Source organism: Oenanthe melanoleuca, chromosome Z (assembly GCF_029582105.1).
Source record: "Oenanthe melanoleuca isolate GR-GAL-2019-014 chromosome Z, OMel1.0, whole genome shotgun sequence".
NCBI lineage: Eukaryota > Metazoa > Chordata > Aves > Passeriformes > Muscicapidae > Oenanthe > Oenanthe melanoleuca.
The window spans coordinates 67,021,986-67,036,135 of record NC_079362.1 but is presented as its reverse complement, the minus strand read 5'-3'; the positions used below and the strand labels follow the sequence as shown (position 1 = coordinate 67,036,135).

Here is a 14,150-nt window from a genome sequence, read left to right as displayed (position 1 = left end):
TGCATGCAGGTATACATGAACTGCCCACTGGCTGGCTGTCACCTGGTGAGCCAGTGAGTGGAACAGGATACAGATCCTTTCTGGTGTTCATATTCACAGGATGTTATCTGAACATTAAACTTTATTTTATCAGATCATTAGGAAAGGAAACAAATTGAACAAGGGTCCAATGCACTTTGCACTGGTGTAGCACTAAACCTCACTAATCCATCATTTCAGCAGCTCATGAAGTTTCCAGCTCATTAGTTAGGAAACCCATGATGCACAGCTCCTAACTCATGCTCCTGAGCACCACAGGGAGAAGCTGTGTGGGCCGGAGAAGTGCAAAGGGTGTGAAGGACAGTGCTGCCTGGGGGCTGCAGGGCTGCTGGATGGGGCAGAAAGTGCACAGTACCCTGAGAAAGTGTCAGGGCCTGTCTGCCATCCTCTTCCTCTCACAGTGTGCTTGCCCTCTAGAGCCTTCCTCAGTCTTTGCTCTTTTTTGCTGGGCTCTAGGGCTGCAGAGTGCATAGACCTGAGACTCTCCAGAGTATGCCTGTACTGGCTGAACACAAATGGTTGATGTGCCTGCTGGTCCAGATTTTGGTCAAAAGTCACCCTGCATCCTCATCTTCACCCTTGCACCCTCATCCTCATGCCTGTATTCTATACAGAGCTCTCAGTTCATCCCCACTGAGCCTAGGCACTGCCCTGGTTGTGCTGGGCTCGTTCTCCTGCTTCCCCTCCCCAGACGTTCACGGTGGCTGTCACCAGCATCATGAGCACCCAAAGACTTCTCTGAGTGGTTTGTGATGCAAAAGCCTTGGAATCCCAGTGGAAGTGGAGGGTGAGACAGGGAACCCTGCACAGTGGGGTGTGAGGCCACTGAGAACCATGGTGGCCCAGGACATAAGACTTAATTTCTGTCGTTTCATTACCCCCACAACTGCAAATTCTCTGGTTCTTGGTTTCTTCTAAGAAGGCAGGCTGTAGGACAGAGAATGATCCAAGTGTTGTGCTTGCCTGATATGGAAACTGAAAGTAAAACTGCAGAGTTTACAAGAAATCAGCACTGGGGGCGCCACTCTGTTGCCTCACAATCTGTGCTCATCAGCTGTCCTAACTGTGGCACATCCTGTTCCTGACCTTGACGTGATCCTGCCCTTTTATTGACTTTTCATTTACCTTTTCCTCTTTCCTGATATGTGCAACTGGCTGCTCACACCCAGCCTGCAATGCGGGTTTTCCTACTTAGGGGTTTCCTAATGCTTTGGGAGCAGGTTTGCTTCCTTCATCTTCAAGTTCCCCGGACCCACTGCAGATCACCTGCTGTCCCTGCACACATACCTTGCCCTGCCCTCCTGACTCTCTCTGTCTTTCTTTCCATCCTCTGCAGTGACCAGAGAGTGCTTTGAGACAAGGGAGCTCCTGCAGAGCAGGGTGGAAAGAGACCCAGCCCTCAACCAGTAGACGTGGGGCTAAAGATCCCCAGGCTGGGTGATGTCAGTGTGCAGCCCCACGTAACCCTTCCTGCGTCCCTAATTTGCCCAGCCCCATTCCTGTGTCCATCCCTGTTCCAGTGTCCATGCCTATCCCCATCCCTGCCTCCAGCCCCTCATCGCTGCCCCTGTCCCATCCCCGTCCCGCCTACCCTTGCTTCTATCCCCATCCCTATCCCTATTCCCGTCCCCATCCATGTGCACATCCCCCGCTCCTCATCCTTCTCCCCGTCCCCACTCCAGTTCCCGATCTCACCCCATCACAACCTACAGCCCCTTCCTGCCTTCACCCCCAGCCCTGTGCCCATCCCCTGTTCACACATCTGTTCCCGTCCCTGTCTCCTTTCCCTTCCTCTTTCCAGTACCAGTCCCTCCCTCAGGTACCGTCCGGGGCTTTCCCGGAAAGCAGTGGCGGAGTCAAGTATAAAAGTCTGTGAGTCACGGGCACGGCGTGATTTGCTGCCAGCGCTGCATCCCGAGCTGCATCCCGATGAGCCGCCGCGTCCTCTCCGCTCTCGCCGTGCCTGCGGGGGTGTGCCTGGCCGCGGCCGCGGCGGGCTTCCAGGTGGGAGTCCCGCTGGGAGACACGCCGTGGAAACTCGGCTCCGGGGAAGTCTGCCTGGGAGCGCGCCTGGGAGCGCGGTGTCCGGGGAGCGTCACGAGCAGGAGAGTGGCCGGAGGGGTGGAATGTGATACGGGAGTTGCAGCGCTTGTTAGGGGTGGGACACGCATGGAAGACCCGTCTGTGGGGGGACTGCTCGGCAACAGGAGGGTCCCCTGCTCCAGCGGGTATCCAGGCGGGATCCCCTGCCGAGGGAGGTGAGGGAAGTGATGCTCCAGGGCTGTCCGTGCACCTCGGAGGGATGTGCGTGGAGATTCCTTCACTGGTGCAGGGGCATGCATGTGGAAATCCCCCACTTCCCTCCCAGGGACTTGGAGAGAAATTGGGGCAGGGGAAGCACGGGGACCCTGCCCCAGAGGGTGACTTGCCCCTGTCTCGGACGGTGCAGTGTGAGAGAGAACAGGCAGTGCTTAGAACTGCAGGTGGGATGGGCAGGGCTCCAGCTGAGACAGAGCCCTCTGTGGACCCGAGGGCTGTGCCCATCCCGTTGAGCTTCCGTGTGCTGGGCACAGCACAGGGGCCCAAACACAGGCAGGTGTGCCCTGGATTCACGCAGCTCACTTGCCAGGGCTACAGCTGGGCTCCTGTCCATGTTCCTGCCTATCCAGGACTCCAACCTTTAGCTTTTCCTCTTCACCTCTCCTCTTTGCTTGGCTTACCCCAAGCTTAGGCTTAGCCCTCTTGATGTCACTGACATAGCAGCATGAATATGAATAATATATTTTAATTTTTTTAGATGATATATTAATATATTTTATATATCTTTATATTATATTTTAATATATTTATGAAAAATATATTTTAAAAATTAATGCTCAAGCACTTTCAGGACTCCAGAAACACTCTGCAGTGCCATCATCCACAACCTGACCTGTGGTTTTTTTTCCTTTCCAAGTCCCTCTGCCAGGAAGCTGAGCAACCTGGGGAGAAAAAGGCCAGTGAGAAAAAGGCAACCAAAAGCAGGTGGTCTCTGAGCAGTCTGGGGAAAGGCACAAGGGATATCAAGGTGAGTGCCAACCCCCAGTGGACATCAGGGGTTGTGGACATCAGGGGGCTCAGCCTGTAAGGGCTGTGTACAGGCACCCCCAGGGACACGTCTTATCCCCAGACGTGTAACCTGACGGGCTGGTGGGAGAATGATCTGGGCTCCAAGATGAAAGTGTTTGAGGTTGGCAACGACGGGACCTTCTCTGGTGAGTACCACACTGCAGTGTCAAGCACCAAGAAACCCATCCAGCCATCTCCACTGACCGGCTCCCAGCATCTGGATGAGGATGGACAGTGCACCTTCGGCTTCACTGTCAACTGGAAGAAGTTTTCAGGTCTGTAGTTGCATGATGGCTGTTGTTGGATGGGATGGTGGGATGGAAAGGGGAGCTCAGGCAGATCCCAGTGCCCATCCTGAACCCTCTTTTCTTTCTGCTGTCCCCTGTCTCTCCTTCTGTGATCTCTCCCTGTAGCTGTTTTGGGGTTGGATACTTTCCAACCCCGGGATGCTACCAGAGTTCAAAGAGCTCAGAACTCTTGCTGAAGAGCCCCAGCTACGTGCTAGCAGAGAATAAAGGCTGAGATCATGCTGCAAGGTGTATTTATTTCTTTGAAGGGATTTGCTAACAACGGTCCGATTATATGATATAACAAAGGGTTTTTATAGCTTTCTAGAGGATTGAACTTCTAACCAATAAAAACTACAAATTACAAACTAACCAATTACCTTAAAATTCTAAGTAAGAAAAAGACCAATTATCTTATGACTTTAAGAACCAATAGAATTCTTAAAAGATAACAGAAGTTTCGATAAGGAGAAAGGGGCTCTGTTTCAGGGAATTTCTTTGTTTAAGGAATGGAATCCCAGGGGCCTAATTTGGGGGAAGTAACATCTTCTACATCTCCCCACTCTGGAAGGTGTCTCAGACACCAGTACATCTCCCAAAACAAGGTCTAGGTTGAGGCAGCATGAAGGGTTGCTTTGACAGCACCTCTGCCACACAGCATTTCCCTGCAAATTTCCACTCGGGCTACATGAGCATTAAACCCACTGGTGCCTGTGAAGCTCCAAGATCAGATGTTATGCTAACAGCCACCACTGCTTTAGACTCCACAGCTGTCTTCGTGGGCCAGTGCTTCAATGGGGATGATGGGAAGGAGGTCCTGCACACCTCCTGGTTGCTTCGGGAGAAAGTTGACTCAGAGTCAGATGACTGGAAAGCCACCAGGTGAGCCAAGGTACCCCCAGTGCCTCTGGGATCCCTACCCTGCTGCTGGCTGGGCACCAACGGGCTGCTGCTTCCTGCAGGACCGGCCGCAACACCTTCACTCGAATAGGCTGAAAGGAGGGAGAAGAATCTAATTCTGGACACACGTGAGGAACATGAGTCCCCTCAGCAGGATCAGAGTTTCCAGCTCTGGAGGGACATGTCGCAAAACACACCAAATAAAATTAAAGATATTTAAACACAACCTTGTGCAGTCTGTGGATATGTCCTGGGAAAGCTGGGTTAAAACACAGTGGATGTGGGTGTGTGATGAAACTCTCATTCCCTTATTCTGGGAAGAGACTGACCCAAATAAAGCCCCTTTTCTAGCCCAAGCAGGATGGTGCACTCCCAAAGTAACCCTCTGAGACTAGCTGTGACCAGCACTCACTCTTTCCTGCTGAAAGCCTGGTGAGTGTGGTGGGAGGGGAGCTCTTCTGCATCCCAAAATCCTGGCTGGGTGGCCCCTGAAGGCTCTGACACAGCCCTTAAGTGGGCAGATGAGGGACCTTGGCTGTGTCCTCACTCAAGAAAAGTGCCAAGGGATGCTCTGTACCAGCCACACATGGCCAGTACACACTGCAGTACACCCAGCCCAAAACTCTTCCTAAAAAATGTGATTTACTGAAAAGGTAATGACCAGCAAATACAGCTTCTCAAATCTCTGCCCAGTGTACCATGTGACTAACCAAAACAGGCAGTGCCTGTGCTGCCTTAAGCACTCCTCTAAGCCAAAGCAAATGATTTCCAGGAAATCAGCTCTGGGTCTGAATCTGAAACTTGGTCCTTGTGTCCCTGATTCTCAAAATAACCCAGCACAGTGCTTCTGCCCTGCCCTGGCATACTGCCTGGGAGTTGATGAACTTGAAAGTAGAACTGACGTGCTGGGTCTTCCACTCCCACTGCTCCCCTGGCTTTTCTGCCACAAATGCTGTGGGTGGGAGAGCTTTGCAAACAGCAGCTGTGGTTTTAGCAAGTTTGCCTGCTCTGTGTTTTAGCCTGCCTTGTGGCAAACTTGCATGTGGTTTGCTCCTTGTGTCTTTCTCCCTGGGGTTCATGCTTCTAGAGCAGTCCTGCTGTTCTCTTCTCAGTACCTAGCTGGAATTTCTTCAGCTTTTTCATTTCCCTTACAGAATTTCTGACCAGAATGCATTTACAGCAGCCCTCTCCTATGCATTTATGTATCTACACAGCCCGTTACGTGATTTTAGAGGAGGCTGAGAACTGGGAAAGTGAGAGGCAGAGGGACCAGAGGACTCTGCTCTCACCTGAAGCATGACCAGCTCAGCAGTGAGGCACCCTGCTAAGCCTTCAGCCTCACTGCATGCATGCTCCTGACTTTGTTATTGCCTTTGTGCCAATAGTTCTACAGGGCAGGGCTCTCCTGAGGATGTGAAGCATTTCCAGGGTGTTTCAGCAAGGCAGCAGTGCTGACCACAGTTGAAGCATCCTGTAAACCCCAGCAGGCAGCCACAGTGCTGGTGAGAAATGTGGCAGGCATGAGCTGGCACAGTTATTTCCAAGGCTGGTCCCTACATGAGGGCACCCAGCTAGGCTGCAATGCATCCCTGGCACACCTTGGATTTGGGGTGTTAGGACATGGTGTGCCAGGGGTGCCTGCAGGCATCTGGGAGTGGTTAAGGATGGGGATGTTTCTCTGTGGGCATTCTGCATCCCTCAGCTCTCGGTTTTATTCATCTGCAAACCTGCTCACGGTGCTGGTCTGCAAACCCAGCACCATTTGTTTCCTTCAGGCATGGCCTCATCAACAAGGCAAAGGTGAGCAGGGCTTCTCCTTCTGCCCCACTGCCAGAAAACCCACTGTTTCTGCTGCATGACAGGCTTTGATCAGGGCCATTCACACACTGTGAATGCCTCCAGGGCAGGAGGAGCTGGTGAAGGCAGGAGGCACCTGAAATCACATGGGCATGTCAATGTGGCACTGCTGTTTGCACACAGAGTGTATTATTAAAAAAAAGGCTCAAGAATCAAATTTGGATCTTGGTATGGGGTGATGTTTGCATAAGGATCTCTTCAAACAGATAGTCACTGTTAGAATGGAGAAGGAGTTTCAGCTGCAGGGGTTCTCCATGTCTTAACCACCTGTCTTAACCACATGTGGAAAACTGTCCTACACAACAATTTCTGTGGGGACTGCTCCTGTCGACCATTTACAAATGTCTCAACACTGACCAGCTGAACATCTTGGTACTCTCTCAGTGCAGCTGTTGACCCACTTAAGCAAACAGAGGCAGGGAATTCTGAGGTCACTCTAGGGACTGCATTGTTGGTGGGTTTGGGTGTACCAAACTCCACTCCACATCACTTTAGTGATGACTAAAGAGTAAATTTGATTTTCAAGCCATAACTTCAGTGATGAGTGAAGTCACATAGTTCCCATCCCCTCCACCATTTCTGCATGGTCCTCTGGTCAGGACCACACATTGTGCTCTACTCTTCTGTCTCTCTCCATGACCCTGTTCCAGCTTTAGCCTTGTCAATCACAGACTCTCATCCTGAGAGAATGGAGGAGCTGCTTAGTTATGTTCTCAGCCCTTCCTGGAGCTGGTTTGGAACCAGTGTACCCTGCCAGATGTGTTTTGCCTCCTCATCGTACAGCTGAGCTCATCAAACTTGTCAGTATAACCCCTTGTGTGGATGAGGCACCTGCAGCTTGCCCAGCTTGCCCTGCATGGCTCAGGGGGTTACTCACTCCTGCCACCCTGCCCCTCCCAGGCTGTGCTGTGGCACCAGGGCTGAGTCCCCTTCACTGCACTGCACCCTGACCAGGCAGGGGTCACTGGCCTCAGCTCCAATGTAACCATTTTGCTGTGAGCAGAGCAGGCAACCTCACTGGCTGCTACCACACACCATGATTGAGGTCTGGGTGTCACTGCTGCAGGTGACATGTGATGATCCAGAAGAACCAGCCCACCTTTAGCTGTCAACTAGAGCTTTTCAGGTGCTTCTCCTTTCCCAGCCCCCTTCTTGCATTCTCAGAGTCCTCTACTCTCCACTGAAATGTCCTTGGAGTATCCCTGCCCTTCCTGTGATGTGCAGCTCAGCTGGGCTCATGCCACCATGCCCTGCATATCCTATGCCTGTTCAAGATCCCAGCAGGACACAAGGAAACATCACCCACCCACCAGCACCCTTTCCCACTGACAAACTGTGTGCCTAAGAGGGACAGCCCCATCCCAGAACCATCTCATTTCATCCCTTCACAGACTGCAGACTCCATTACCAACTTCATGGGCCAAAGCTGCATAGCTGAGGACAGAAGGGAAGCACTGAGGATGCCATGGATCATGCAGGATGAGGCTGACGTGCCCAAGGATGACTGGGCTAGTGGTGGGCTGCATGGCACTTGTCCATCCTTGCTCTGTCCTGGGGCTGCCACTGTGGGTGTTGCACGGAGCCCACAGGGGAGTTCCAAGCCCTGGGTGCTGCAACCAGCTGGGCAGCAAACAAGGGAGAGCCGTGTCAAGATCCCAAGGGTTTTGCAACAAGGCCTCAGGATGAGCTGAACACAGCTCTGTAATTTATTGATCAAAACCAAAAGTGTAATTTGAACATAGGATCCTGTCCCTGAGGAAGAGGAGAGTGGGTTTCCTTGTCTTCAGGCCAGGAAAGATGAGAATGTTTGTCAAAGCAGAACTCATCCCTTGTGCTTGGGCAGGGGCCAGAGAGGCACCTCATGATCTGGACACAGCCAGATGCCATTTCTGCCTTCCCCAGCAGCACTGGGAGTGACATGCTCACTGGGTGAGTGGTATCTTAGAGGATATGACTATGCTGGGCTCCTGTGCAGATGCCAGGCAGTCTGAGCACCCCCATTACAGCCTTGCACCATCAGGAGCCCCTTGGCAAGGGTCAGACAGGGCCCTGTCCAGCCTCAAAGCATCATGCACATGGCATCACCTCCCATGGTGTCTAGGGAAGCACTGTGCACAGAACATACCCTTCCACAGGAACAAGAAAATTTTATTATCTACAGATCTTCCAGGAAAGCCCTTCTGCATTTGGAAGAATGACTGATTCAAGAGTTCCTGCTGCAGCGACAATCTTAGGTCTCAAAGCCGAGGAAAGCCCAGCACAGCCAGGACGAAAAACAGTTTAGAAAGACACAGCAGCCACTTGTGTTGCAGGAGGGGACGGCGACAGGGACGAGCCCCTGCGGTCCCTGCGGTCCCTGCAGTCGCCAGCCAGTGCAGCAGAGCAGAGCTGGCCGGACTCGGCTTGCTGCAGCCCTGGAGTGGGTAGCACGGGGTCGGTGGCAGTGGGACAGTGCCAGCCGCTGCCCGCCCCCAGGGCTCCGGCACTGAGCAAGGAGCGGGGTCGGCAGAGCCTCTCGGAGGGTGGATGTGTAAATCATGCCTGCATCCCCACGTCCCCGCCAGCCGTGCTCAGCCCCGCGTTCCTCCAGCGCTGCCCGGGTCAGGCAGACCTCTCCATCCCACCCGGCCTGGGCACGCTGACACCGGCGCACTCACACCGCAGCTGCCAGCCCTCTTGGCTCCGGTTACAGCCCTATAAAAGGGTTTGGGATGAAGGGCAGAGAGGGACCTGGGCCGCGTGTTTCGCAGCTATGGGGGGCGGCGCTTTCATCCTGGTCCTCGCCGTGGCCCTGGCAGAGGGTGCTGCTCCTGCACAGAGGAAGGTATGGGGATGGGTGGCAACGGGAGTGTGGCAGACCAGGCACTGGATACACTGTGGGCAGCCAGTTCTCCCTTAAATGCCATTTTAGGCTTAGACGAGCAGCAGAGCTTTGCAAGAACAGGTCCAGGCAGAGGACAGGGTATCCCTGGATCACCCCCAGCCACCTGGTATCACCTCCAGAAAGATTTAATCCCATGAGGGAGCCATGCATAAGGCACTGGGGTTTTTGCTTGTGAGCATGGTGTCTGTGGCATCCCCTCTGACATCTGGGTCTGTGTCTGGGTGCACCGTGCATGCTGCAGGGCTGGGACACCCTGGCCTTGCTCCACCATCCTCTCAGCAGCACCCTGGGGCAGCATTTCCCCAGACTGGGATCAGGGATAGCCAATACCCAGCAGCTGCACTCACAGCGGGGCTTGTGTCTCCCCTGGTGTGGGGCAGGAGCAGGGATGGGGTCCCTCTGTGTGCAGGGACAGAGAGTACGTGGTTGGTTGTATTCCTTCAGTGCCAGCTCAGCGGACTGTGGAGGAATGACCAGGATTCACTGATGGAGATTTCGGTGTTGGGGGACAACGGGGACTTCCAGGGGCAATACCTCACACGAGTGACCCTCTCCGGGGGCTGTGCCCAAATCTCCCCCCTGAGGGGTGCCCAGCAGCAGCCTGGAGAGGAGGGCTGGCCCACCTTTGCCTTCACTGTGCGCTGGGACAAGTTCTCCAGTAAGTGCTGGGACACCTGGAGATGGCACAGGAGTTTCAATGGAAGCCACACATGCAGCCAGCAGGAATTTTCTTTTGCCAGGAATTCAGCTGGGTGATGATTTGGTGCAGCTAAGCAGCAACACCTGCACAGCATGGGGATAAGGGACAATGCTGGGCTTGAACAGGGGAGCCCCTCCTCACTCACTATCTTTGGGACAACCGTGGTGGGTCCAGACCCTGTTAGCACAAGGGAGATGTGGTGCCACCACAAATCCTGCCTTGTCTGAGGGACAGGGGAGGGCAAGACCCCCCAGCATGGGTTTGGTGGTAGTGTGGCCTTTGGAGCAGGAGCACAGCTGTGTCTGGGAGTACTGTGGGGAAGGGGAAGCAGCCAGTTTCCCCACAGATCTCCCAAAAAGTGCTTCCTCCTAGATGCCACCACTGCCTTTGTGGGGCAGTGCTTTGTGGATGCAGGTGGAAAGGAGACGCTGAGAACCATGTGGCTGCTGCGTGAAGATGTTGGGTCCCTTGAGGAAGACTGGAAAGCCACGAGGTAGTGGGCGGATATGGGGGACAGTAATCCCACAGAGGGATCCTCACTTGAGGAAACTTGGGGGGGCATTTAGGGATACCCCATCACTGCTGAGAGCACTGGCAGCTCTGAGGGGGCAGTGCCTGTCGCCATCCCACAGGAACTCTCAACTTCCCACAGGGTGGGCAGAAATGTCTTCACACGCAAACGCACCACAAAAGAGAAGATCCTGCAGAATTTGTCCCCTCTCTGTGAAGCTGTGTCTTCACCAGCCCCATGATGGTCTGGCTGCAGCCTAATTCCTTAACAAGGCAAGAAAAACCTGCCTCCCAACTGAGAATAAAATTTTAAAATTATCAGCTCTTGTTGCCTTTTCTTAAAGTCTGTCCTTGCTACACCTTCTGTCCCCAAAGACACCCCTGCTGAGGTGAGGTCTCACCACTGCCCTTCTGCAGGGACATCTGCATCTCTCCCTGATCCCACCCATCCACCTCCCTGGGCTCACTTCCCCTCTCATCTAAACCCAAACTTCCACCCTACATCCTCATTCCCCACCTACCTCATGGTCGCAGAACTAGCAGCAGCATCCTGAATTCAGCTCACTTCCTTGCAGTGCCTTCATATCCATTCCCATCAGACCCTTTCCAGTACTGACACTTCATGCTTTTTGGAGTGCATGATGGAGGCAGCATTATCAGTAGATCTGAGATGTTGATTAAGCACTTTCTTTTTGCTGTATGGCACCTAAAACAAAATGTGCACAAATTAAAGCTCCTATCCCCTCCCATCCCAACCCACTGGGTTACACTCAGGGATTTTCCCCTTCTCTACCACTGCATTTTGGCAGTGCCTCTCTATTTGCCTCTGTGGACACCTGCCAAACTTCGTCAGGTGTTTTGATGCAGAGCTTTTGGCAGGTCTGTGAGTGAAGAGGAAGCCTCTTGTGGAAGTGTTATGAAAATATCCCAGCCCCAGGCCCACAGTACCATGGCCACACAGCCCATCAAGCCTGGCCCAGCTCTAGCGAAGCTGCAGCATGGTGCCATGAAGTAGAGGGATACCTGCCACCACCCTGGGATCTCTAACAAGGTGGCTTGTCCCTGCCAAACAGCACAGAAAGGCAGGACCTGGTTTCAGGCCAAAGAAACAGTGTGTGGCATCCAGGATAACAGCAAAAGAACCCCTGAGGGGAATTTCTCTGAGTTCCTGTGATAGACCATGAATTTGGGACAGAAAAAGATAAAAAGCAGGAGGATGTGTTAGGAAAGGGGTGTTTTCCATTCAGCCCAGCTTTTGAGACTACCTAGATGAGAGATGTGCTGGGCATGAGTGCCAGGATATGCCAGAGCTAGCAGAGGGCACTGGGAGGTGCCACCCCAAAGGGACACTCCCCTGCCCCCAGTTTGCACACTGCAGCCCTGCTGCCATGCCCTGCCCCAAACACTCCTGCCTTGGAAACAGCAGGTGTTGATTCAGCTGAACCCCATGTGAATTTTCAGCTGCCACAGCCATATGCCTGCTCCAGGCATCACAGCAAAGCCATAGCTCAGGAAGACAGGCACAGTCCATGCTGCATTTTGCCCATCAAAGGTCCTTTAAAGCAGCAAATATAAGAAATAAGCGTGAATACAATGCTGGTTATCATGCTCTGTGTGTTTAGCAAACACCCTCACTGGGACTTCAGTAATGTTGCTGCTACAGTAACTTCTTCCTCTAACTCTCATAAGAATAAAAGCAAAAGCATCAAAATCAGCCGCTGACATCCAGAAGAGGCTGGAGAAACGTTACTGCTTCTAAAATGAGTAAGCTTTCCCTTCTGTGCAGTGCTGCAGTGCCCTGGTCAGGCAGTGGCAGCAGCAAAGAAGGGAGGGGGTAAATGTTGAAATAGGTGGTAATTTCCAGCCTTCATGCATGTGAGACAGTTTCCCAAAGAAGGTATTGATGCTTTCCAGACTGCTCTAGGACCGTATAAAAAACTTGTGCCCCCACTTCTCTGCACAGTCGTGCTTATTCCTGCATTCCTTCAGCCCTGGCCAGGTCATGCAGACCTCCTCACCTCACCTGTCCCGGGCACCCTGACATCAAGCCATTCATCTCACAGCTGCCATCCTGATGCTAGTGGGGCTCCAGTTACAGCCCTATAAAGGGTGCCAGGCTGCAGGGCTGGGAGGAGCTCCTAGCAGCCTTGCAGCCATGGGGAGAAGTGCTTTTGCCCTGGTCCTCGCCCTTGCCCTGGCAGTGTGTGTTGCCCCTGCGGAGAGGAAGGTATGGGGACAGATGACAATAGGGATGTGGTGCTGGCTACCTTCTAGACCCCGAAGTCTGCTGTTGGAGCATCATAGTTCAACAGGGAACCAGGGCTGGGTTGCTGGAACTGATGGGAACAGCACTGTGCAGCTGAAGGAAGCTGCAATGAGGTTGGGAAGAAGGGACTGCTCCTGCTAGGATGCTTCTTGCTGCAGGAAATGATTCAGAGGAAGGCAAACAGAGCCACACCCCAGGCAGCTCCTGTTTTCCCACCTAGAGTGTAGGTAAAGCAGTGCACCTACTGCTTCAGTATGAGGGGACTGACACTCCCTTGGGTGGGTGAAACCATCCTGGACAGTGGCTGAGCTGAATGCAGCAGAGCTCAGGCACGATGCTTACACTGAGATGGTAACTCCAGGGACACATCAGGTCTGTAGCACACCACACACTGCTGCAGGCATCTCTGGGCAGAGCCAGGGTGTAGGGGTGGGGGCTGATGCTCCCCCCTGCCTGGTCACTCTAACCCACAGCACTGGTCTTGTAGTGCCTTCTCTCCGGGTCGTGGCAGAGTGACACCGGCTCTCGGATGGTTGTGTTCACCCTGGAAAAGGACAACAGATTCTCTGGTTTTTACCTGCCGGGACCTGCCGCTGGTAGCTCGGAACTCCTCACCTCACCACTGGAGGGGTCCCAACAGGACACAGGGCTGGCCCCACAGCCCACCTTCTCCTTCACCGTGAACTGGCGTCTCCTAGGTAGACACAGGGGGCCAGCATCCCGCAGCTGGACAGAGGGGTGACCTTGTGCCTCACTGCCTGACTCACATCACCTTACATTCTTCCAGACTCAGGGGCTGCTCGGACAACTGTCTTCCTGGGCCAGTGCTATGTGGACACCAACGGGGAGGAGACCCTGCATGCCCTGTGGCTCCTGCGAGAGGCAAACGACAGTCCTGCAGAGGACTGGAAAGCCACCCGGTGAGTGCTGGGTCCCAGATACTGCTCTGCCAGGTCTCCTTCAACTCAGGCTGGATAAGAGAGAAATCCCACGACGTGAAGCATGGGAGAACCATGAGGGTGGAATGGGTTTGTCACCAGTGATATGCAAGGGCTAAGGAGTATCCTTGTGACATGGTCCACCCTGCATGCCAGATTTGCCTCAAGGTGGAGGACCCCAGGATGGGGTCTGGCCACAGAGGGCCTTCCCGGGACCTTCTTTCCACACTCTACAGCAGGGAGAGAGGAGGAAAAGATGCCAGCACCTGGCATAACCTCTGCTACAGGCTGTTGGAACCTGTAGTACCCCAGTCAGCCACAATGCTCCCCTTGGGCTTCCCCTCCGCCCTCCACAGCACACATGACCTCATCTGATTTGCTGTTTTCTGCAGGATTGGCACCAGCATCTTCACACGGATAAAATAACAGCAAGTGGGAAAATCCAGCAGGCTCAGGACGGCAGGGAGTCCCTCGGCAGACTTTGCCTACACCAACGTGCTGCACTTGAGCAGCTCTCAGCCCACAGGTTCATGCTTTCTTAGGCAAGTGCACCAGATGCAAAATAAAGGGTTTCAGTGGGGATGTGGGGCTTGGCTCTGTCTTCCACCCGGCCTCAAACTTGGGTTTGTCTCACCCAGCAGCCACTCTCCCACAGGGAGGT

At 53.6% G+C, this 14,150-nt stretch overlaps 3 protein-coding genes across 3 annotated transcripts; all 3 read left to right on the top strand.

Annotated features, from left to right (window-relative positions):
- Positions 1–1,919: 1,919 nt before the first annotated feature.
- Positions 1,920–4,560, top strand: LOC130264942 (avidin-like). Its single transcript, XM_056513628.1, has 5 exons — positions 1,920–2,043; positions 2,996–3,106; positions 3,209–3,422; positions 4,196–4,316; positions 4,397–4,560. Exons 1-5 carry the CDS (start codon positions 1,969–1,971, stop codon positions 4,428–4,430), a joined length of 555 nt encoding a protein of 184 aa, XP_056369603.1. The 5' UTR covers positions 1,920–1,968; the 3' UTR covers positions 4,431–4,560.
- A 4,374-nt stretch (positions 4,561–8,934) lies between these two features.
- On the top strand, positions 8,935–10,527 carry LOC130265251 (avidin-like). Its single transcript, XM_056514174.1, has 4 exons — positions 8,935–9,015; positions 9,520–9,733; positions 10,148–10,268; positions 10,428–10,527. Exons 1-4 carry the CDS (start codon positions 8,944–8,946, stop codon positions 10,525–10,527), a joined length of 507 nt encoding a protein of 168 aa, XP_056370149.1. The 5' UTR covers positions 8,935–8,943.
- Positions 10,528–12,440: 1,913 nt separating this feature from the next.
- On the top strand, positions 12,441–13,992 carry LOC130265553 (avidin-like). The gene is made up of 4 exons (XM_056514705.1): positions 12,441–12,512; positions 13,039–13,249; positions 13,339–13,471; positions 13,882–13,992. Exons 1-4 carry the CDS (start codon positions 12,441–12,443, stop codon positions 13,913–13,915), a joined length of 450 nt encoding a protein of 149 aa, XP_056370680.1. The 3' UTR covers positions 13,916–13,992.
- Positions 13,993–14,150: the final 158 nt, after the last annotated feature.

Bases quoted from the DNA above. Each gene is read 5' to 3' on its own strand.
- LOC130264942 (XM_056513628.1), top strand. From the start codon at position 1,969: ATGAGCCGCCGCGTCCTCTCCGCTCTCGCCGTGCCTGCGGGGGTGTGC. The intron at 2,044-2,995 runs GTGGGAGTCCCG...TTCCTTTCCAAG, and splicing joins CGGCCGCGGCGGGCTTCCAG to TCCCTCTGCCAGGAAGCTGA. The intron at 3,423-4,195 runs GTCTGTAGTTGC...CCACTGCTTTAG, and splicing joins CAACTGGAAGAAGTTTTCAG to ACTCCACAGCTGTCTTCGTG.
- LOC130265251 (XM_056514174.1), top strand. From the start codon at position 8,944: ATGGGGGGCGGCGCTTTCATCCTGGTCCTCGCCGTGGCCCTGGCAGAG. The intron at 9,016-9,519 runs GTATGGGGATGG...GTATTCCTTCAG, and splicing joins CTGCTCCTGCACAGAGGAAG to TGCCAGCTCAGCGGACTGTG. The intron at 9,734-10,147 runs GTAAGTGCTGGG...GCTTCCTCCTAG, and splicing joins GCGCTGGGACAAGTTCTCCA to ATGCCACCACTGCCTTTGTG.
- LOC130265553 (XM_056514705.1), top strand. From the start codon at position 12,441: ATGGGGAGAAGTGCTTTTGCCCTGGTCCTCGCCCTTGCCCTGGCAGTG. The intron at 13,250-13,338 runs GTAGACACAGGG...ACATTCTTCCAG, and splicing joins CGTGAACTGGCGTCTCCTAG to ACTCAGGGGCTGCTCGGACA. The intron at 13,472-13,881 runs GTGAGTGCTGGG...TGTTTTCTGCAG, and splicing joins GAGGACTGGAAAGCCACCCG to GATTGGCACCAGCATCTTCA.